At 41.2% G+C, this 25,052-nt stretch overlaps 1 protein-coding gene across 4 annotated transcripts in view; it reads left to right on the plus strand.

The window, feature by feature from the left end:
* Positions 1 to 25,052, plus strand: part of LOC120399100 (amyloid beta precursor protein) — a 324,609-nt gene that overhangs the window by 103,402 nt on the left and 196,155 nt on the right. For all 4 annotated transcript variants that reach the window (XM_039527027.1, XM_039526998.1, XM_039527007.1 and 1 more), the window contains exon 3: positions 23,964 to 24,093. In XM_039527027.1, coding sequence (XP_039382961.1) covers positions 23,964 to 24,093 — 130 coding nt within the window. The remainder of the gene's footprint in view (positions 1 to 23,963; positions 24,094 to 25,052) is intronic.

The following is a 25,052-nucleotide window of genomic DNA, read 5'->3' on the forward strand; positions in this document are numbered from 1 at the left end:
AACCATTAGAATTCTAACCTTTAATTCATTTACTGCACTTTCCCACATATTGCCTTTTTATGAAATGAGAGTGATGGGGGAACGACTCCTGGCTCCTTCCCATACATCTCTGCTCCTATGTGAGGATACATTTTGTCAGCACCGCTAATGTGAGCAAAATAAATTTTGTTCTTGAAAGTTGCTTTGTGTAATAGTATTCATGGCTGCACTCTATTATTGGGGACATTGGGAGAGCAGACCCTGGAATGCAAGGGTAGCAGAAGGAGACCCAGTACCAATTCTTGGAATGTAGTGTCAGTGTTAACTTTAAATCTATTATGGCTATGATTTAAGAGAGCAGCAGACCTTGCCTGACTCGCTTCTTAACCTTGCCATGGTACCTGAATTTCAATTTCCTGATCATACTAAACCAAGGACATAATTCAGGTACTGTACTATGGTAAATAGTGAAATCCAGGTTCTGCACAACTAGAAAGTTACAGCTGTGAAGAGGAGTGCAGTATTGCTGCAGCCATTTAAAACTTCTCAAATCTAGTGTGGGGGAAGGAGGTTGTGTGTAAATTGGTAGCATAACCCAGAGGAAATGGTTCTCTTCTGGACTTCCTGACCTGCTTTCAAAATGATGCCAGACTGCGATTCTGCAGTAAATCCAGGAATATTCTCCATTTGAAGGCACATAGAAGAGTGCTTACATTGTATAATAACCTTGATCAGAGGATCTCAGACTTCTTAATAGTGTGCATCACATTTTAAAACACATTGTCTTGTGGATATTTTCCATATGTGGTGTTCCAATACCACCATCTCTCACATTCAGGTGAGTTCCATCCCTTAGGCAACTAGAGCAATTGCTTGCATAGAAAGCTAATAGGAAATGAATTCATGTAATTTTCAGCAGACTTTCAGTATAATTCAGCAGATGGAAACAATGAAGAGGAGCCAAAACCATTTGATCAGTCAGTTCTCTTAAGGATCACCAGTGAAAAATTGTTTGTAGATCAGAGTTTGGAAAAATGTGAGCTAGAATTGACTCTTTGAGTCAAAAAAAAGAAACTCTACCTTCATTGCAGAAGAGGGCATGAATAATACCTTTACATTGGTCATGAATATAAACTTGGAGAGGTTTCATGAGAGCATTTTTAGGAGTTTGTCACAGCCCTGGTTGTGCTCCCCCTTTTGGATGCTCACCAGGCATCTGGGTTTGGACCCACACACTGGATCTATGTGTTTCTAAGCTCCATGGGATCTGGGCAGGCTCCAGCAACAGTCTCTAGCCTCTTGGTCACATGTCCTGGGTCCAGACTCTTTTTCTGTTACCTCTTTTAGAGAATGGAACCATGTGGTCCAGATGCCCCAGTGTTGACCCCTTAAGACATCCTAGTTGCTCAAGCACCCCCTGCCCAGAGCTCCACCCTTGTGGGTACTCTGGTTTATAGTTAACTCTTCAAGGACACATGACAGCTGAAGCAAGTAACAGACAGAAAATTTTGTAGAGGAATTTCTAAACCAAACACACTTACCTCATAGACAAAGTACAGGAAATACACCAGCACACAATTCTCTCCCTCAGAGTTATCACCAGCTTGAGTGTGTTTGGGTTCCCCTCTCCTGGATCCCATTTCCCCAGCTCATTGTCTTGTCTTCCTGGTTTGATAATACAACAATTTAATAAAATGTACCCAAATTCAAATTTTACAAAGAGAAATTCCCCAGACTGTCACAGAGGCATTTAGAGATTGCAGCCTTAATGGATTTGCCCTGTTCCCACCCAGATGTGAAATGTATTGTAACAAAGTTTGAGTTACAGTAAGCAGTATTTCTTATTAGAAAAGAAACCAGCATTTTGATGTCATATTTTAATAACTAAAGAAGAGTATTAAATATTACATTGTACAGCCCTAACTTCCCTTTCCTACCCATACATCAAACAAATTCCCTAATGATGTGCTTTGAGAGCGGAAGTACTTTACCAGCTCCTCTCTTATGCATGCTGCAAGGCCCAGTTTGCACTTGCTGGCTCTGACTTAGCTTATTTATAAATAAGCTAATAGACATTAATTGCTATCAAGGATGTATGTTGTGTGTGTTTGTCTTTTACGTTTTATCTGACAAAATGTCAAGATAAGGGAATGATTTAAATGCAACCGTTTTTTTGGTCTTGTGTGGCACGGATGGCTTAGGATGTTAAGGGGAGACATCTTAATCTATAAAACAGGAACAAGACACACAATCCCAGTGAGTCCTCTTGATGGAATTTCAAAAGAAGTAAAAAAACAAGATGAGCACACAAAGTGAACCACTCGCCACCCCAGTGGTGCCTCCAAATTAAGGTTATACATGTCGTGCTTCTGGGTAGGCAGGACTTGACTATATAGAGCTCTCAATCTAGCACTTCCGTGGAGCACTGAATCCACTTACTGTTTTAAAAGAAAATATGTAATGTTAATGTTCACATTCAACCTGAGTCAATTAAAAAAAGTCTCCATCTGCGCCTCCCCCTGGTCAATTTCTCCTTTTCTTTCTCTCTCTCTCTGCCCTTACTGTGTGAAAGATCCACTCAGAGGGAAGATAGAATAACTATGTGGGGAGAACTGTGAAACTGACTGCACAAAGTGCAGTGAAAAGTAATAAGTAAACAAGCTGAAAGAATGATTAAGGCAAAAATATTTTTCTTTCTATGCTAATAACCTTTGGTAGAGTTTATAACAGTTGGTGAAACTTTTTCAGAGAGGCGTGTGCCCTTACAGTCTCAGATAGGATGGAAAATACTAGATATGTTGTATTCCCTGCAATCTTTGGGTAATTACACCAAAATCACACATTTTACAGACCAGTCCCAAGAACTTGATACATATATTTTAAATGAAAGTTGCTATAACTTCTGCAAATAAGTAGCAGAGCACAGATTTGAATATCTTCTGCAGATGTACTTTAGGTATCTTTGTCCCTCAGGTTGTTTAACTTTTCACAGGTAAAAATAACAAAACTAATCAGTATATTCAGTAGGGATATCTCTTTTGTTGCATATTTCCTAGATCTTATTTTATTTCTTCAATTTAGTATTAAGCCATGTTTGATGCACACTGTAGTGCATTTTGAATTACTTGGAGCACAATCATCATTTCAAAGTTTAAGCATATGATACTAGATTACTGCTCTATATTTTTGAAGTTAAACCCTGAAGTGAGTTTCATAAAAAATGAAATCACAGCTGTATTTGTCTCTTGGGGTATGCAAAAACCTGAATCTAGGTTCTTAAATTAGCAAATTACCCTTTGGCTTGTTCCGTAGTAAACTCAATAATGCATAAATTAATTAGATTATTAAAAAATGAGTTCCCAGGCCTGTTAGTTTGTGACAGCTCACACAAGGCCCTGAGAGAACACTGACATATAAAGTAGGTCATTTCATAAAGTGATGAAACTTGGAATAGCTGAATAGAGAAAACAAGTAATGTTTTTAAAGGCATTTCCATAGAATGTATGCTGCCATTTAGAAATGTAATGCTGTGATCTACTTAATAAACATAAATGTAGCTCATTCATACACACCTATGTCCCAGTCTGTCAGAAAGATGCAATTAGAGATTTTGTAGCTGAAACTTGTGAAACTGACTCAGTGGCTGATATGATCATTTTAAATATGAAATGTAGTTTATTAATATCTAGGAGCTCTCAAACATACTGTCATTAGTCATGAAAACAGACTATAATCCCACATGGCTTGAGTGTTTCCCCAGAATTAATTCTCAGACTGTTTGCTAGCTTTGTGCATCTAAAAAGATTGTTCTGTCCTTCGGCATAAATTGCTGGAGAAAGACACGCAAAGGGGGGATAAAAAATAATGAAGCCTGGCATACTTTTACAATCTGTGTCAAAAGATTGTGACATTTCATCTTCATCATTATGACGCCAACCATACATGAGGGTCAAGTGTTTTAATCGCTGTAAAGAGGCTCTTAAAAAGAAACATACAGTCCTCCTAAGGCTACCCAAGAAGTACAGCAGCTGCCATAGCACAGGCAGCTGAAATCTCTATTACAGTCTACTGGCCCTGCCAGGAGTACTGTAGCAAAGGCAGCTTTTTTAAGCATCCTCCATGGTACATGTTGGTTCTACCACAGAGGTAGAACAGGTTGTGATCATAGAATATTAGGGTTGGAAGGGACCTCAGGTGGTCATCTAGTCCAGTGGTTCTCAAACTAGGGTCGCCACTTGTTCAGGGAAAGCCCCTGATGGGCCGGGCCAGTTTGTTTACCTGCCGCTTCCGCAGGTTTGGCCGATCGCGGCTCCCACTGGCCACGGTTTGCCACTCCAGGCCAATGGGGGCTGCAGGAAGGGCAGTCAAAGCCATCCCATGTGATATAGGGCAGCAAAAGATTTCAGTGACTGTGTTAGGTGAGAGTGGTTGCTAGTTGGGAAGGACAAGATACTTTCTACTGTGCGTAAAACCAAAGATCCCTTAAAAGCACTGCTGCTTGTTGCCCTATGAGTAAGGCTATGATTTTGTCATGGATATTTTTAGTAAAAATCACGGACAGGTCACGGGCAATGAACAAAAATTCACAGAAGCCATGACCTGACTTTTCCTAAAAACATCCCTGACCAAGCGGGGAGGGAGGAGGGTCCAGCACCCTGCCCAGCTGCAGGTAGTGGCAGGGAGCTGTGGCCCCTCGCTCTTGCCCAGTGGCTGGGAGCTGGGGGTGGGGGTCTGCCCAGTGCCTGGGATCTGTGGGAGGAATCCCCCCTGCTGCCTGAGGAGGCTGGGGACCTGTGGGGGCCCCCCACTGCCGTGGCAGCTGGGCTGCTGTGGGGCCCCAATGTCAGGGAGGTTGCAGAAAGTCACGAAATCCGTGACCTCCGTGACATGCTCGTACCCTTACCTATGATGCCAAGGGAAACCCCTACTTGCTGCTGAAGAGAGATGTAATTTACTAGCTTTGAGAGAATTAAATATGCTGTTTTTAAATTATAGTTTAAAATGTACCTCTATCTCATTGCTTTAGTATTTCATCATGTTCCTGTGATACACAGGATCAATGCAGCAGTTCAGTAAATGCCTGTACAAGCAGGCTAAAGGGTTCTAAGGATTTGCCAGGAACGAAGACGAGTACAGACTCTGTTGCTCTTATCCATACCTGATTATCAGGCTGGATCTCTTGATGGGTCTAAGTATTTATTGAAACAGAACCTTGCCTGTAAGGTTTGGAATATGTTTCTGTTGAGGAAGTTGCTGCATCTATGTACAGAGGAAGAGAAGAGCTGCTGAATTTGAACAAACATATTGCGTGTAGACAGGTTTACAGGAGGCGATGCATACAGTCATGTTTAGATTGTGGTCTTGGCATAGGAGAAGTTGAGTGTCAGCTGTAATTGCACTGCATATACACAGAGGCCTGGTGTCTGTCTGTCTCTTAGGTAAACCAAATTTGACATGAGGAAACTGACATTTTGGTTTTTTGTTGTTGGTAATTTTTTTGTATGTTTAGGGTGCTACCTTCAGCATCTTGTTCTTTCGGTGCCAGATCTCCTCCACATTGCCAATGAACAGCAGAGAATGTAGCCAAGTATTTGGTTTGGAAACTGTTTCTGAAGTTGCTCTGGTGCCTACATTATCCATGTTCCCCATCACCTTCCCTGTCCAACTGGCATATATTTTGCAGAGAACACACACAGAATGACATGAGCCATTGGGATTCTGCTAAGTCACATAGACATTTTACATGGGTTGTTTCTGTTTTGGGGAGGATGTGGAGGGTAACTAATGAAGAGTAGGACTAACATGGAACTACAATGGTGCTGTAAGGAAGAGGGAGATTAAGGAGGAACTGATATTGTTGAAACAAGCAAAGGGTGATTTTCTATTTGACTTTGAAATGGAGAATGTTGCCTGTTTTTTGATCCTCTCACAAGGTGGTATTCTGCAGAGTTGGTGTCAATACCTACTTCCTTACCAGTCGATTAGATTAATCTCTTGTTGAATCTGGCCAATTGCTTGTTGAATCTTTTCACTGACACTGCAGAATTGTGGGATTTAGGGACTACACAGTGTGAGATTTAACAGCATAAGAAAAAAGGTGAGTCACAGCATTGTGTGATGTCAATTAGTGCTGTTACTGTTTGGAAAGCAGTTGGTATTACACAAACAGATGTTTCTAGGTTTATTTTTAAGGGCAGGGGAGTTAAAATGGTTTTTGTTCAGATAGGAGGAGGAGGAGGAGGAGGTAAATCATCTGTTCATATGCAGGTCAGTCCTAGCCTGCTGTCTTTTCAGGGACCAATAGAAAATGACATTGAAGAATTGAATTTTGAGGATAATGGGAATGGCAAATCAGGTGTAGAGAATACAACCATAGAATCAGTAAATATCTCTACTAACTTTGCTTTCCACCTTCATTTGCTTCTGTACGTAGGGGCATGTATGTGAGAGAGAGAGACAGCGAGAAAGAGAAGGTTGAGGAGAAGGGTGTTGACTTTGGATAGGTACAATATAGAACAGTTGAACTGGAATAGATTTGACAGAAAATCAAATGCTGTAATGTTGACTCACGTAGAAGTGTAGTGAACTGGGAAAGTGAGACCTCTCACTCCATTTGCCTGACAGAGTGCACTGCGTAGGAGAGAGAAAGCAGTATGTTTTATGGAAAGCTTGCAAAAACAACCCCACCCTCCAACACATAAAATTGAATTATTTGCAAAAATATAAAATCATAGTGCTAGCAGTACTGAGCTGAGGAGCAGTCCCTTTTAACTCTCCATTGAGGGGAATTAAATACCCATTCATACTTTTTACTGCAGACAAGTGAACAAAAAAGAGCAGCACACTCCCTATATATCTCTTTGGTGAGGGGTAAAAGGCTACAGAGGGTATGTTTGGTTGTTTTGCTTCTTTCATTTCCTGTCTCTCTCTCATGCAGATGTTGCTTTTGTAAGACACTGAAAATACTCTTCATAGATTTTTAGGGCTAGAAGGGACCATTATGATCATCAAGTCTGACCTTCTATATCAGGGGTGGGCAACCTATGGCCACCACTCGGGGGGGGGGGGGCCTCTGCATTTTAATTTTATTTTAAATGAAGCTTCTTAAGCATTTTAAAAACCTTATTTACTTTACATACAACAGTAGTTTAGTTATATATTATAGACTTATAGAAAGAGACCTTCTAAAAACGTTAAAATGTATTACTGGCACGCGAAACCTTAAATCAGAGCGAATAAACGAAGACTCGGCACACCTCTTCTGAAAGGTTGCCGACCCCTGTTCTATATAATATAGACTCCTTTCTTTGAGCATCACGTTGTTCATTTTGTCTTACTGAATACCTTTTAAAAAAACATGTATAGCCCCTGTTCTTTTTCTGTTTACAAATTTAGTCCTGGGAGACTTCCAGATGCCCACTAGCCCAGTATCCAAGTTTTCTTTAGGCTAGGCAAGACATCCCCATGATCCTAAAAGCAATGATGTGCTGCTGTTTTTCTCTGCCTTCCCACATGATGATTAATGCTATTGGATTATTTTTATTAAGGTAGGACTCTAGAGCCCCGATAAAGATCAGAGTCCCATTGTGCTAGGTGCAGTCCAAGAACATAGGGAAGATGTAATCCTGAAGAATTCAAACAAACAAACAATGCAACGAGTGTACCAAACACTAGGAGAGTTGAAGGGAAGGAGAATGAGGAAAATGGTAGTAAGATCCCATGATTACACAGATGAACAGCATGCCCAATTTAACACCTCTGAATCATGTGAATATATATATATATATATTCCCTTTTATAAATAATATCCACTTTCTCCAGCTGTCATTCGACCTAGCTGTGAATAGGGGGCCAATTTCTTGTAGGCATCATGGTAGAAGCAGATGACCTTACGGAGTACATACCCCTTTCAACAATGTCCCTTTGAATGTTTACAGTAGGTTCAGTGTTAGATGAACCCCGTGGTCATTTATCTATAAATGAAGCCATGTATGTATTTTACAAGAAAGAAGTTTAAAACATGTAGCAGACTGATAGAGAAACACTTCATTTAGACATTAAGAACACATACTTCATGAGTCGGAACTGAGGCTTAAATCTTGCTGCAAGGATGTAAAGTTCTTACCCCTCGAGACTCTCTATAATATGTGAAAAGGAGCTGTAAAAGAGGACAACATTGATTGAAATATTTTGATCTCTCAACACCACACAATGGCTTGAATTCACATACAATTGATCATGTTGCAAGTGTCTAGGCATGTCTTAGTAACAACACTAAAAACAGGCTGTTTGGCTGAGCCAGTGAAATCTGTGGTTAGGACCAGATGCCACAAGCATTGCAGCTGTACTGGTTGTTCCTCTGGGGCTTCTATCGCCATCCTTCAATGCCCAAGAGTCCCTGCTTCCAGGACAGTGGTGCTTCAGGAATCCCAGAACAGTGACCATTCTTGCAAGAGTTGATGTGTGAGGGAACATCCAAACAGCTTGTTTTACTTCTTTGCGTTGTTGAGTCATCAACTTGCTAAACTTTCTCTGCCTTCTGGCAACCTTGATAAAAGAACTTTTTGAACTCTTAAACTGTAGTTGAAGGAACAAAAACTTTCCATCAGCTTCTAATATGGCATAGGGGAAACCTGTGATTGAAGATACTTTCCATTTTCAGAACATAGTTTAATTTTTTTTTCAGAAATCTTCACTCTAAATCTTCAAGAACACTACTTTCCATAATCAATTATACAACAGCCACTTTCCTGAAGATTGAATATTGAATGTACGAATTCCTTTGAAATGTGCTCCTAAAATGTTGTCTGCCAGATATTTCATTTAGATGATCAAAAGACTTTCCTGACTCTGTTTGAAGCTTGAAGATATATTTTTACCTATTGTATGTCCATTAAAGTTTTCACAGCTCTTTTAAAATCAGTTCTCTTAAGACTTCAGTGAATATTTTGGGGGCATTAATGCAACCTAGGCATTTTAATAAATGGCATATTAAAAAATATGAAACAGTCAAGCTGGAAGAAATTTTTTAATGTATCCACAGGGAACAAAGATTTCAAATGTGGCTACCTGGCAAAAAAATTTAGTTGTCTCAGTTTTGGGGCCGTGTCTTATTTTGTCAAACAAATTAATATCTTGTTGCTTGATGTGATGTGTCTGCCCTTCACTTGGTTTTGTGTGTTTGGTTTTGTCCTTGTTTTAATGTAAATAAAGATGCCACTGCCACCACCAGCACCTGGAGCCTGAGTCAGATCTGAGACATAAAAATACTAGGAAAAAAATCAAATCTGAGATCTTGAATTGATCATGCAAAATAACACCAGTCCTGTACTAGTGCTACTGCCTGCTCTTGATGGGTGTGTATTGTGACTGTCCATGTTTTGTTCCGCTTCAAGTCTGTAGAGAATAGAGAATTATTATAATATGTAATACAGTTGATTTTAGCAAACCCAAACAGAATCAGATCCCATTTTGTCAGGCCCTGTCCGGAAGAATTTAAAACCAGACCTAGCAAGTGGGGTGCACCAGACTTTTGGAAGGAACATGGGAGGATGGCTGAGGGGAAGCAGTAAGAAGGACATACATTTACTCATGACTGTCATTTTGAGTTGGGTAGACCCAATCTCTCGCTTTGCTGCTCAGCATAGACTTCTGATTAGGGCACAAGAGACAGCCCATTCAAACTGAGATGTATTTCAGCCTAAATTGAGAGTTGAAGCATGTCCTCCGGAATGGTGGCTGAAGCATGAAGGGGCATATGAATGTTTAGCATATCTGGCACATAAATTCCTTGCCAACTATAGAAGTGCCATGTGAACGCCTGTTTTCACTTTCAGGTGACATTGTAAATAAGAAGCAGGCAGCAATATCTCCCGTAAACATAAACAAACTTGTTTGTCTTAGCGATTGGCTGAACAAGAAGTAGGACTGAGTGGACTTGTAGGCTCTGAAGTTTTACATTTTTTGTTTCTGAGTGCAGTTATGTAACAAAAAAAATCTACATATTTAATAAATTTCAATTGGTATTCTATTATTTAGCAGTGCGATTAGCCGTGATTAATTTTTTTAATCGCAGTTAATTTTTTTGAGTTAATCACGTGAGTTAACTGCGATTAATTGACAATCCTAGTATTAATGTATAGCTTGATTCACTAGTACAGAATAGTTTTAGTTTAAATGCTTACAGACAAATACCAATCAAATAAAAAATTTTCATGGAATAGTTGAGTTGAACATATAAATATTGTAAACCTCTTGGGAAAACAACAAATATCATGATATAAGAAATGATATAATGAACAAGCAGAGGCTGCTGTATTAAAAGCATACAGGGCTGGGTTATTTGATGAAGGAAATACTGTGCTTTATTTTGGAATTGACAATAGATATCAGAAATAACTACCTGTCCAATATAATTTTTACAGCCTTTTGCTTGAACCTATATACAGAGCACAATGAATTATGTCAGTACATGTGATTAGTAGTGAAGAATCCTAGCAATCTCTAATAGATTTTAGTATGATTGTAATTAGGACGTGTCTTCTTTGTAGATGTAGTTCTGTTAGGTTCATAGATTTTAAGGCTAGCAGTTAATCTGACTTCTTGCACCGCACAGGCCAGGGGAATTCCCTGAATTAATTCCCGGTTGAGGTCGAATAGCTGTAGTTGAACTAGAGCTTATCTCTTAGAAAAACATGCAATCTTGATTTAAAAATTTCCACTGTTGGAGTATCCACCACAATCCTTGCTAAATTTTTCCTGTGGTTAATTACCCTTGCTGTCCAAAAATTTGCACCTAACAATAGAACTTCAGAGTTACGAACATCTCGGGAATGGAGGTTGTTCACAACTCTGAACAAAATGTTACGGTTGTTCTTTCAAAAGTTTACCACTGAACAGTGAGTTAATAGTGCTTCGTAACTTTACTATGCAGAAGAAGAATGCTGCTTTCTCTTTATTTTTTTAGTAGTTTACATTTAACACAGTACTATACTGTATTTGTATTTCTATATTTATTTTTGGCTCTGCTGCTGCCTGATTGTGTACTTCTGGTTCCAAATGAGGTGTGCAGTTAACTGGTCAGTTCATAACTCTGGTGTTCATAACTCTGAGGTTCTACTGTATCTCCAATCTGAATTTGCCTAGGGTTTGTCTTTACTATGGGCTAAATTGGTGCTGCTGTAATCCATGCAGTGGGCATCGATTTAGCTGGTCTAATGAAGACACGGCAAGTCAATAGGAGAACTCTCTCCTGTCAAGTTCAGTAATCCACCTCAATGAGAGGCGGAAGCTATGTCGACGGGAGAGTGTCTCCCTTTGACATAGCACAGTGTAGACACTGCTGTAAATCAATGTAAGTTACATCGACTGAAGTTAAGTAACTTAACTAGCATAACTGAAATTGACTTCTAGGGTTAGTGTCGATAAGGCGTTAGTTTCGACTTTCAACCACTAGATCTTGGTACACTTTTTTCTCTGATAGATTGAAGAGTCTGCTGTCAAATTTCTGTTCCCCATCTAAGTACTGACAGATTGCAATCACATCAAGCCTTAATCTTCTCTTGGATAAACTAAATAGATTGAGCTCATGGAGGCATAGTTTGTAATCATTCTCGTGGCTTTTTTCTGAACCCTCTCCAAGTTATCAATATCTTTCTTGAATTGTGGATATCAGTAATCCAGTAGTAGTATTTCCAGTGCCAAATACAGCATTAATATAACCTCTCTACTCCTGCTCAATATGTCCTATTTAAACATCCAAGGATCGCATTAGCCCTTTTGAACCAAAGCGTTAACTTAGGTGTGTTCTGTTCAGCTACTTATCCACTATGACCCTTCCAGTCTCTTCCAGAGTCACTGCTTCCCAGAGTAGAGTCCTCCATCCTGTAAGTGTGGCCTGATTCTCTGTTTCTAGATGTAGAACTTTATTGAAATGCATAGTTTGCTTGCACCCAGTTTACCAAGTGATCCAGATTGTTCTGTATCCATGATCTGTCCTTTTAATTATTTAGCCACCTTATGTCATCTGCAAACTTTATCAGTGATGATTTTGTTTTCTTCCACATTATTGATTTTAAAAAATGAATACATAGTGTGCTATGAAGTGCCACAAATTTGATTAGAATACTGTAGCACAGATCAGTGAACAAGAGGTTGGGTCTTATAATAATCCTGTAAGTAGTGCAGATTTTTTGGGGGGGAGGGGGGTTGAGTTTTTTAAGTGTTTTCAGAATTTTTTTTCTGCAAAGCAAATATTTGTGTCAAAAACAGTTCATGAAAATCAAAAATTTTCCAGTTTCAGTTTTTGTTTTAAAAAAAAAGGAAGTTTTTCATGGGGAAATTTAGGAGAAAAAAATTCCTTTTAAATAAGTGTTTTCTTATAAATTTTCCCCCTGAATAGTTCTGCTGAAACCACTGAAGATTACTTGTGTGACTTGTGCAGAATTTGTTCCCGTGTACAAAACAGACATGCATTTATTTGTTTTACTCTGACTCCAGTTGTTTGAAATCTATGCAATTACTCTCAGCAATAATGTTAAACACAAGGATAAGTCTTTGTCGGATTGGGGCCTATATGACCAAATGTCACCAGACTTATATTATTTACAGCTAAATTTAACTGGATACAAATTGCATTAAATAGAGTGAAGTTAAAAAAATAAATATCAAGATTAAAGAGAACTTACACATGGACAATTTACAGTTTGTCACCTTTTGATTGCCTAAATGTCTTTTATGTCTTTGCTTAACTTTTATTTTTAGTGTATTTAAATGTTTTGCTGTACAGTAGTTCAGAGGATTGAGAGTATTTAGAGCTATCCCATCCGCCATAATCTTCTAAAGTTAATAATTTTGACCGTCTAGAAGAAACTGTCTCCTCAGGGATACAACAAATAAACATCAATATGATTTCCCTCTGGCCCTGAGTAGATCCCACTTCAAGTTATGGGAACTGTTGCTTCAGTAGGTTTGTGTTACCAGTATTTGATTAATTAGTGAAATCAAAGTCTAATTTTGGTTGTGCAAGTATGAAAGGCTCATTTATGTGAGCTATCAAAAGAAATTAGGAATCTAGTAACTAATGTAAAATACAACAGAAGACTTTTTCGTATTGGTGGTTTTATGTGGCTAAATGGTATGTGTCAAAAGCAGACTAGTTCAGTGGTTCGCCGCCGCTTGTTCAGGGAAAGCCCCTGGTGGGCCGGGCCAGTTTGTTTACCTGCCACGTCCGCGGGTTCGGCCGATCGCGGCTCCCGGCCAGTGGGGCCTGCAGGAGGCGGTGTGGGCTGAGGGATGTGCTGGTCGCCCTTCCTGCAGCCCCTATTAGTCTGGAGCGGTCAACCGCGGCCAGTGGGAGCCGCGATCAGCCGAACTTGTGGACACAGCAGGTAAACAAACTGGCCTGGCCCGCCAGGGGCTTTCCCTGAACAAGCGGCGGCCCTAGTTTCAGAACCACTGGGCTAGTCCATGGTATTTGGTTCAGTAAAAAGTATATTGCCAACAGCTTAAACAGGCTATATCTGTGCTGAAACTAGTTCAAACATCTTTCCTCTTATTCATGAGGTCCATGGATCCATGACATGGGGCACAGTGGAGTCGCATCTTACGTGGGGGCTAGGTTCTAAAGTCAGCGCGTAAGGCGAAAATCGCGTATAGTCAAAATTACCCTTGAAAATCCCTTAAATCACCCATAAAGTACAGTATACTGCACATGGTTTTGTGTATACAACCCTATACAGTAATATGTATAATGTATACAGTAATGTACAATATATAATAGAGTACATATGCAAAATATAATTTTACAGTACTGTATTTTTAATTACAGTGGGTAATTACAGGGGGTTATTACAGGAGGTTGTCAGGGCTTGATGCTGATCCAGGAAACGGAGGTGACGGAGAGCTTGGGTAACGGAGAGCGAGTCGTAGACGAAGTGGTTGGTTGGCTCTGGTTCAGCTCGAGAAGATGATTGCGTAGGCTCATCTGCTGCTGGCTGTTTTTCCTTGAAAAACATGATGATCGGCAACTGTCACTGTTGTCTCTTGAGCTGCTCGAGCATTTCTTGATATGGTCTCAAATCGTCCGTAATACTACGTGTGATTTTGAGGCTTCGTTCCATAGAGGGATCGTATTTAGAAATTAAATCATTGAAGCGTTTCGCTGCTTGGAACACTTCAGCAAATGTATGAAGATTCCAACTTGCTGGCTCTTCCTGTTCGTCATCATCATCTTCGTCTTCTGGAGACAATTTTATCAGTTCCTCTAACTCTTTGTTAGTCAATGTTTCTCTATGGCTCTCAATTAATTCTTCAATTTCTTCCTCAAGGATGTCGACGAAGCCAGCACCACCCACTTGCCTGGCCACCTGAACAATGCGTTTCACTTCTTTGTCAATGGTCGGGAAACCCTTCAAATCATTCACATATTCTTTCCATAGGTTTCGCCAACATGCATTGACTGTTACAGGCTTGATTGCATCCATTGCCTGTTTAATATAAGTGATGCAATCGGCAATGTTGAAGGACTTCCAACACTCAATCACATTAAGATTGGGATCAGCATCCATAGTGCTACATATCTGTGAGAACGTAAGCCTTGTGTACATGGCCATGAAACAGCGAATCACACCTTGGTCGAGAGGTTGGAGGATGGAGGTGGTATGGGGCGGGGGGGGGGGGGAAGACGACTTCAACATCGTTATGTGCAAATCGGAGTGCCGTAGGGTGGCCAGGAGCGTTGTCTATAATCAGCAACACTTTAAAGTCAAGTCCTTTCTCTTCTGCTTGACCTCTGGAATAAAACACTTGCGGAACCAGTCCTGAAATAATGCTGCCATCACCCAAGCCTTTTTATTTGATTGCCAGAACACAGGCAGATTTTTGTTCTTGCCTTTTAGGGCAGGGGATTTGCAGCCCTGTAGAGCAAGTCTGGCTTTATTAAATGCCCAGCCGAATTGCCACAAAACAACATAGTCTCACAGTCTTTAGCTGCTTTGAATCCAGGGGCTTCTTTCTGATTTCGAAATGTAAGTGCGGTTGGACATTGTTTTCCAGAAGAGCCCAGTCTCGTCAACATTAAAAACTTGTTCCGGAAGATAACCCTTTTCTGCTATGATTTTCTTTAATTGTTTGGGGTAGGCTTTTGCTGCCTCTTCATTGGCAGATTCAGCTTCACCAGTAGTCTGCACGTTTTTGAGGTTGAAGCGGTTCCTAAAACTGTTAAGCCAACCTTGGCTGGCTTTGAATTCCTTCTCATCAGAAGGCTGTCCCTCTTCGGCAGGAGGTTTGAACAGCACGTAGAGGCTAAGAGCCTTTTCTCGCATCGTGTTGCCATAGATAGGCACACGTTTACAGTTCATGTCTTCCAGCCATAAGTTTAATGCCTTTTCAATCTTCACTAAAGTCTTATCATGCACCTGGCTCGTCACCTTAGCAGTTATTGGAGCACTTGATGCCACGGCCTGACAAATTTCTTTCTCTCTCCTCTTGATGGCAAAGATGCTAGATTTGTTGTGGCCATATTTACGCACCACGTTGGAGACCGACATTCCGTCTCTCAATAAGTCCAACGCAGCCAATTTTTCCTCCAGCGTTGGAACAGATCACTGTTTCTTCGGTTGAGCACCAGATGAAGTAGTTGGCTTGCGCTTAGGGGCCATGTTGTAAGCAAAATACATATCTTTAAATATTAGAATCACACTCAGCCCAGCGAGATGCTCACACTATGAGAGGCACGCGGGAACTGAGACCGACTGAGGGAACAGCAGATGCACGTCTCCCATCTCACGCTCACTCCGGGGCATATGCTCATTGGATGGAATCGTCCGCACTATTTACAAGTATCTTCTTCTTGTTTTTTTTTTTGCCGAGTGCGTATAGTTGAATTTGCGTAAGTTAAATGCGTGTATGATGCGACTCGCCTGTACTTTGCGCTGTGCAGCCTTGGAGACAGATCCTACCTGTCAATCAGAGACAAGGGAGGTGAGGCTCCATGTCTAACAGAAGGCCAGCTTTCATCTGCCTCTCCAGCTGCAGGCAGACAGAACAGCTTCTATCTGCTGCAGAGCAAATTTGAAGAAGTCTTAAAATCTGCAGGCCGTCAGGGTCTGCCTTTATTGGCAGAGAGAATTCCCTTTCTCCTCAGCTCTGGGACTGACTGTACCCTGCTCATCATCCATGTGGAGCGCTGTGTGGCAGAGACTGCTAAGGCTACATCTGCACTGTGAGCTAGGGGTGTGATTCCCAGCTTGCATAGACATACTCTCATGCTAGCTTTCATGTGAGCTAGCATGCTAAAAATAAGCTGTAGTGGTGCACGCTAATGGCCCTGAGTACATACCCACGAGATTTGGGTGGGTTTGTACTCTGCGTGGCTAGCGCAATGCTATGGCTGCCCATGCTACTACAGCTACTAGTATTTTAAGGGTGCTAGCTCAGATGAGAGCCAGCTCGAGTATGTTTACACGAGCTGGGAATCACACCCCTAGCTTATAGTGTTGATGTAGCCTAAGAGAGGGAAAGCCAGTGTTCAGGCATGGAGAGGGTTTCCAGCAGCCTCCCTCCCCAAGCAGGAGAGCTTCCAGGGAGCATTGGCAGTACCTCAGCACCAAAATTCCCCAGGCTTGGCACATGCTATGGCAGCGGCCCCAGGAGTAGCAAGTGATGGCTCCCTACCCACGCCAAACTCCCTCATACAGACGGGGTGAGTGTAGGTGGAAGCACAATATCAAAGGGCCAGAGAAACTTCCCACCTTGCCAATGGAGCCTTGGCTCACAGCCATGACTGTTGACTGTGATGCACCTGCCCAGCCTCTCTCCTGTACTTCTGCAGTGGCAGGGAGCTACTGGCAGGGATCCAGAGACTGAACAAGGAGGAGAGTCTGGTAACGGGCCATTGGGCCCATCCCCTCCTTCTGCTGTACAGCAAGCCCCATTTCGGCCCTGCAGTGATTCAGGGCTGCGCCCTACCAGCACTGTTTCCCAGTGCAGCAAACAAGCCAAGGACTCGCCGTTGAATGTTCAGGTTTGGAGCCTGGTTCCCTTGGGGTGGAGTTGACCTATCTCCAGGCCAGGTCCAGGAATTTCTCTTAAAGCGAGGGACACAGGGGAGCCCCCTTCTGGAGCCATTCCAGCACAAATCTCCAGTCAGAACCTCCACTTTTTCAGGGCCAGAAACCTGATCAAAAGAATAACCAACCACATGGTTCTCTCTCCCAGCCCTCCTGGACTGTCATTCTGAAATTCCTCTCTCCTGAGCAGGAGGATCAAAGGGAGGCATAAGAAAAGAAGTCTTTCAAATGTTCAGACCCCTCTAGTTGTCCCAACATAAGGAAAGAATAAAAGCTCTCAGCCCCCTTCATCTTAAGAGTCTGATTCAAGTGATTTCCAAGTCACAGAGTGAAATCTGTTTCCCTCAAGCTGCATAAATCTGCAGAGTGCAGCAGGGCAGATATCCACGGCACCTCGTTCCTCTGCTCATCTTTGTGGCATGCAGCATGGGGGATAATCCATTAGCACCTATGTCCCCTGGTCACCTTCATGGAGTGCAGCATGTGAAGTCAATGCTGGAAAGACCAGGCCACAGACAAGTGTTGTTTCCTCTTGACATGCACACTCAATCCCACAAAAGAAATTCTCCCTGCTTAGAGGAGGAAGATCGACACTCCAAATCAGAGCTAAAGACTCTCATAATAAAATATTATTAAAAAGAGAAAAAAAAACCAAAAAAACAGAAAATAGATTTTAAGGCAAAAGAGTACTAACTATTCTGAGTTATAAGGTATGCAGATGCCTTAGAGAAGCTGTAGCTATACACCTCATAAACCCTGTGAGTGTGTAATAGCATGATAAGGATTTTTCTGCCACACCTAAAAGACTGAAAGTATTGGGGCTGTCGTCCTCAGGGGCCACTATGGGTCGCCATATCATAACTATTGGGCTGTCATTCCCACTTCCCCCTAATCCACCCTTATCCCCCTGGTTACTTTCAGATGCAACGCTAGTGTGGATGAACAGTATTGTGAGGATGGTCTCTTCTAGCCTGTAAATAAATTTCTGTAGTCTAAGGAAGAGTTAGGGTATGCAGACTCCCCATCTCATTCTGGATCTGTGAATTAGAGCAACTGAACCTGTCCCTCCCCTTCAGACAAAACAAGGCCACAGAGCATCTCTTGACATTAGTTATCTCAACAGATCCATGAAGAAATCAGAATTCATGATGGAGATCTTATAATCCACACTAGCTGCCATGAACAAAGGGACTGCAGCACATCAATAGATTTGAAGGACACCTATCTTCATATCCTAATTAGACAGTCTCATAGATGTGTCCTAAGCTGTGTTTTGAGAGCACCGTGTTACCAATACAAGTTCTTTCTCTTTGATTTATCAACAGCACCGCAAGAGTTTATGAAAATGCTGGTAATGTTAGTAGCAGCTCAGGAAGGAGTCTTTTAACCCTGTTTTGGTGACTTCCTTATCCAAGCCTCATCCAGAGTCAGTACCATCAAAGCAATAAGTATGCTGCAGAGCCACCGTTTTGTGAGAGCTGTTTAAAAGTCTCAATGTATTTCCAGTGTCATGTCCTCTACAGAACACCTTATTGCAAGGAAGTCAGGAGAAGCTAAGAAATCTTATCAAAAGTCAACCTGTTCATGTACTTCTGTCTTTTCTGCGTTCAGTGGTCTCCCATATGGATATTCTTACGCCTTGTCTACACTACACAGTTTTGTCAGCACAAGGCAAGAGCTCAGAGCAATCCAATATGATCTCAAGGCTTTGCTTCTGTATCTGGACTTGCCACCTACTTATCATGACTGACAACACTTCAGCCATGTCATACATCAGCAGAAAAAGGGGAACATGGTTTACAGTTTTTCAAAGAGAAGCAGACCTCCTGATGTCTTGGGCAAAGGAGACACTACAGACAAGTCGCTCCCTTCACATCCAAGGAAAAACTGAATGTTGTGGCTAACTGGCTCAGCAGGGGAAAGTTAGATCATTCAGAATGGGAACTACACCCAGAGGTGTTTCATTGCCTGGTAAAAGATAGATCTGTTTGCCTCCCACCTGAATTACAAAGTATCAGTCTCCTCCTCTTGCTGGTGGAATCACAGAGCCAAGGTGACAAAGCCTGTTGCAGAGATGGCCAGAAGGGACCTTTATATGCCTCCCTTCCCTTTCCTTTACACATCAGAATGCTACAAAAGATCAGGAGAGAAGCAGCACTGGTAGTTGTGGTAGCCCAGTTCTGGTCAAGAGTCCTTGGTTCTCTGACCGTCTTGACGTGGTCCAAAGACCTCCCATCAGCTGTCTGTGCAGAAGGGATATGATGATATAAGGGCCAATTATGCATCAGAATCCAGACAATCTAAGCCTAACTGCCTGGTTCTTAAATAGAGCCTCTTAAGCCAAGTTTATTCAGAGAGGTAATATCCACGATTTTAGTTACTAGAAATAAATCTACTAACTCAGTGTATTCAGGGGCCCGGAGGTCAACCCCCACATCTGCTTCAGTACCACAGTGTCTCAAATTTCTTTAAGATAGACTCAGGCTATGCCTGACTTTTTTTTTTTTTTTTTAAAGGAGAGCAGCATCTCTTCTACATCCTCCTGTAATGCATCAAGTTATATTATGTGATCTTACCTAGTTCTAATTGCCATTACAGGCCCACCGTTTGAACTACTTGTGAAGGTGCCTCATTACTTTCTAATCATTAAAGTGGTGTTTTTGATAGCAATCTTCTCTGTTCTTAGGGTGTCTGAGTTGTGAGCTCTTTTCCAGGAACTGCATTATTGCATGTTTCATAAGGCCAAAGTGGTAGTCAGAACTGATCAGTCTTCATACTAAAAGATCAAACTGCAGGCTCCATAAAGCACAGGAGATTGTTCTTCCATCCTCCTGTCCAGCTTCATTTTGCCGCAAAGAGAAATTGTGGCATACTTTGGAGTCTGCTGAGCTCTCCAAGTATATATTTACCACACAGCTCAGGTCAGAAAGACACATGCGTTGTGCTTTATTATCCAGTGTCAAAGGGAAAGAAGGCTTCAAAATCCTCTGCTTCCAGGTGTCCAAATTATTTTCATCTCAGAAGCGCACAAGTCAAAAAAAGTGTAACTCAGTCTTCCGGAATCAGAGCTCACTCCGTTTGAACTGTGGCAGCTTCATGGGCAGAAAGATCATACACAAAAGAAAATCAGTAAAGCAGCTACTTGGTCATCTGTTTGTACCACCTTCAAATTCTGCAAGCTGGACATCAAGCATCTGGTGCTGACTTTAGTAGATGGGTGCTCCTTACTATAGTAGTATCCCATTAACTATTAATAAAGGGGTATGCTCTTTCATGTCTGTAAATAACTCTAAATAGTTCTTGCCTTGAATAGATGCTGGTATAAAAATCTGGATGTCATGGATCTGTGGACCTCATTACGAATAAAAATAGGAACATTTATCCAGGGCTCACCTGGAAATTTTGTTTCTTGGAGTAATGCGGTCCACAGAGACAAGCCACGTGAATGGGCTGTCAGTTGGGGAAAAGATATTGAATTCTTAATTGGCACTCAAAGTTTTTTGTTAGATGAATACCTTGCTCTACAGGAGGATGGTTCTGTTTAATCTTACTACTTAAGTTTCCTTCTCGATAGAGTGCTTAGTGTTTCCCAGGAAGTGTCTCAAGTGGTGGTTGGAGCCGCACCTTGTCTGCTTCTGATTGACTGGTTTGGTTTGCCTCCAGGGCTGCATAGAGTAGAGTACCCGGTGTCATGGATCTGTGGACCTAATTTATTTCAAGAAAGGAAAATTTCAGCTAAAACATGGATTAATTATCCTATTTTATCTTAATCTGTGTCTTGCTACTACTGTTTTAACAAGGCCTCACATCAATAGTTAATTGTAATCATCAGGAAGGCACCTTAGTATGTGGTTAACTTTAACCATGTGCTAAAGTGTTGTCCTGAATAGGAAAGATTTCCTGAATTGGAGTCCTGAAGTCTACATACACTTTTGTCAGTGATTTTTCTTTCTTTCTTTCTTTTCCAACAAAAACACTTTAAAACTTGACATTTTGTAGATGTTAGTGTGTTGTTGTCTTTTAATGGACATATGTACCGTAGCCACATTTCCATTATGGGTTTGACTTATTCGTGAACTATATCAGAAAAATTCTGCAGTGAGAACATTTCAGTGACATTGCATCATGCCTCAGTCTTATGACCCAAGGTATTGTTAATGATGCCATCAGAAATTCAGTTTAAGGTGTCTATATTTGGAGTGATAAACTTTTGTCCTCTCAAATATTGCCTTTAGTCAACGCAGCAAACCAAATCCTTCTGTTGTACCTCTCCTGTGGCTCCCAAAACAGCCTGTGTACTTTTGAGTAGTAGTGTTTACACAACAGTGCAGCTTGAAACTTACCAGCTTCATGGAATCCTAATTAATGCATTTTGGTACTGCTGTGACAGAGAACAGGAACAGAAGCATGATTGTGCACTCACTTATCGGGGAAGGGAAGTGAGGAGAACTGAAGGGAAGAGATACCAGGTTTCAGGGGGTGAAAATAAGATTTTATTTCGTTCATAATATTGTCAACTTGATTAAAATTCAGTACTTGCACACTTAAGGAGATAGAGCAGTAGATTCTATTGCATTCACTTTATGCAGATGTTTAATAACTGAATATGAAAATTTTAGTGCATTTACAGTGTAAATAGTAAACGCTTAAATCTGTCTGATACAGAACAGATACAAGTAAGTGGAACAAAGCCAATCCAAGGTCTCACAAATACAGAAATATTGGTAGTAAACTCCACAGCAACATTATCCATATAGACTCATATTCTTCGCATTTCTTGCTTTGCTTCATATAAATAATGGTCCTAGAAGTTGGAGTCAAAAACCCCAAATCCTGTCCCTTTTACTATTAAAAGAAATACATCTGATCTAATGTAAAAGATAAACTGTTCCATATAATATTGGAAGTACAGTGGTTCCGTCATGGAGATAATATGCAGTCATGGATTTTTTTCTTTTCCCTTTTTATAGTAGTAATTAATGCAGTGCCGGATGCCATGTGATATATAGGATGGTATTCACCCTGTCAGATATGAATGTTCCACATAACATGCTAATCTTTCAGCCTTGAATAACTATCTCCTTCTGTAATTGATCATTTTCCATTGCAAGAGAAGGTAATTGTCCTGGGCTTACATGTAACAAATTATTTAAATGTAATTTATAATGTGTTTTAAACATCAGTCCAGGGTGTGGCTGTAGAGTATTTCAATTACAATCTCCTTCAATTTACCATTAGGAGAGAACTTCCCATTCCCATAATCCTATGTTTGATGTTTATACTGCATCCTGTGCCTCCTTTCCACTATACATGTGCTACCTCCACGCGCCTTGAATTCAAGTAGTGTTAATCTCAGAGCAGCCTAAAAGAGCACAAAAATGTATGGCTACTTATTGCCATTTAAATGTTATGCTTTTAAATTTCAACTTTAATTAAAGATACAGTTCTGACTTTGCTGCACCCACGTGTTTCATTTTATCTTAATTAGATTGTAAGCTATTTGGGCAGGTATCATCTTTTACTCTGTTTGTACAGTGCTGAGCAGGATGGGGCCTTGCTCCTGACTGGGTCTCTATCTGCTACCAGAATGCAAGTAATACAAATGATAATTGAACTTAATATCAATCAGGCGTCTTTAAAACTCCAGCCATCATGCAAAGGGTTTCCTACTCTGCAAGTTGTATTCCATTCAACACACTGAATTCCTAACTACAGAAAAAACAAAACAAAAACCTCCCTGTATGGAAGGCAGAATGTTAAGGCTCCAGAACTGTATGCTCTTTGAAGTATCTTCATGCACAGCAGTTACAGCGAGTTGAGGATAGGTTGGAGTAGTTGATGAGATGAGAAGTAAAGGGAAGTTAGTAGCACAGTAAATTCCATGTGAGGATCTGGTTGATGGATTACTGATCGTAGGCAGCATTAGAGATGAGTTTTCACTTCCTTTCAAAAGAAGGGATGGAGAAACTAGATTATCGGGAGGTGAGTAGACTGTTCCATATAGCTGGTTACCAGTGAAGAATTGACCCCTGACAAAGGAGAGCAGCTGGGGCCAGAAATGAAAGAGGAAAAGTGTGTGTGTGTGTGTGTAGGATTGAAGGAGAAACGAGATGGCAGATGGGGATGGATTGGGATCATGGCAATGACTGTAATTGAGTAGTTCCTTTCAGGGCTGGAACGGCATGACTGTGAACATGTGTGGGTTGAGTAGTATACTGCAGTGTTTGGAACAGACTGGATTTTGAGATGAGCAATTTAGGAAAGTCAGAAAGGAGGGAACAGTAATAATCTAAGCATGCAAATGAATAAGTGATTCAGCAAACTGTCAGTGTGGAGGCAGATGAGGGCTGTATTGGGAAAGTGATAGCTGACATTCAGAAATAGATTTTCCGAATGCAACAATGTTAGGGGAAAGGAGGGCTCTGAGTTTAGGATGAGTCCATGATTACACTTGGGAAAAAAGGGGAAGTTCAGAGTCTTGAGAGGAGATTGATGAACTGGTTATGCGGTAGGGGACACTGTAGCTAAACAGAAAGATGTCCCTTTTGGTGACAACTGAGGAAAACTAAGCTGAACAGGGATTGATATGTTCAGTTCAGGTGGACATGGAGTCAGGGATGGGGAGTCACTTAATGTTTTAAAAGAGACAGTTGGGTATCGCCACATTCACAATCATAGTTGATAATTATTGGTTCTTGTTTTCTTAATGGAGTATAGCTTCTACTTGGGTGAATCATATAACAATATAAATTCATTGTCTGAAATAGAATTGATGAATGATAGTTACATAATATACAACAGATGGAGGAAGGCGTGATACTGAACATCACTCTGTGATATCGATGTCAACACTATTTAATAACACAGTAAATATGCCTTTGATTACATTTGTTCTCTTTGTATTTTGAACATTAGGTTTATCCTGAATTGCAAATTACCAATGTTGTGGAAGCCAACCAGCCTGTGACAATCCAAAACTGGTGCAAGAGGGGACGGAAGCAGTGCAAGAGTCACCCTCACATTGTGGTTCCCTACAGGTGCTTGGGTGAGTTGTGTAGATTCTTAAATCTGCAGTTCAGTTTTCTCTCCATATGTATCTGTTCATTTAAAACTCTCTCCTCCTTGGGAAACAGGGATGACTATGCAACATTCTCACATCTTCATATTTCTCCTGGCGAGTATTGTCCATTTCAACAGTTCTTTAGACCAGGGATTCTCTACCTTTTTCTTACTGAGGCCCCCTTCAACATGCTGTAAAAACTCCAGGGCCCAGCGGGACTTGGGGCTCTGTCCTGCATTGGGCATAGGCATAGCTTGACTTCTATTCCCGCGTGGCTCCCCGCTCCAGCCCTGGGCTGCTCCAGGCTTCGCTTGGTGTCCAGCTTCAGCTCCGCGCTGCTCCCGGCTTGGGTGGGGTGAGGCACCAGCCTTATCCCCTCTGGGGGGCACCAGGGCACTAGGTTGAAACCGCGGGGCCCTGTTAACCCCCTGAAAGGGCTCAGCGTTCGCAGCCCCCCAGTTGAGAACCACTTCTTTAGACAGTTGGGATACCTACACACACACATACACACTCTCTCTCTCTCTCTTACTTGGAGATATGTCTTTCCTTAGAAATGAATACATCTTCTGGTTAGATATACAGGAAAAACTATACAAGTACATCTATATAGGTATAGCTTTTTTTCTTTAGTGCTAGATTTTGAACCATTGAAGACGATGAGAATGTTTTATCATTGGGAGCAAGAGAAAGGTCATGCATGCTTAGACTTTAAGATTCTCGAGTCCTGTGTTCCTTTACCCACCAGTAAACCAGAGCTCCAGCATTTCCATGAGATTCTTTTCCCGGTATCAGCCTTCTATTCCTTTCTGTGACCTTCCTGCTTTGAAAGAGCACATTGGCTGGAATTGGTGCTGAGATAAATGATCGCTTTTAATAATTTTTTTTACTAAAAAGGGATAGGGAGAAACAAATCCATGCTGATTCTTGAGGCATCCGGCTCTACT

Source organism: Mauremys reevesii, linkage group 1 (assembly GCF_016161935.1).
Source record: "Mauremys reevesii isolate NIE-2019 linkage group 1, ASM1616193v1, whole genome shotgun sequence".
Lineage (NCBI taxonomy): Eukaryota > Metazoa > Chordata > Testudines > Geoemydidae > Mauremys > Mauremys reevesii.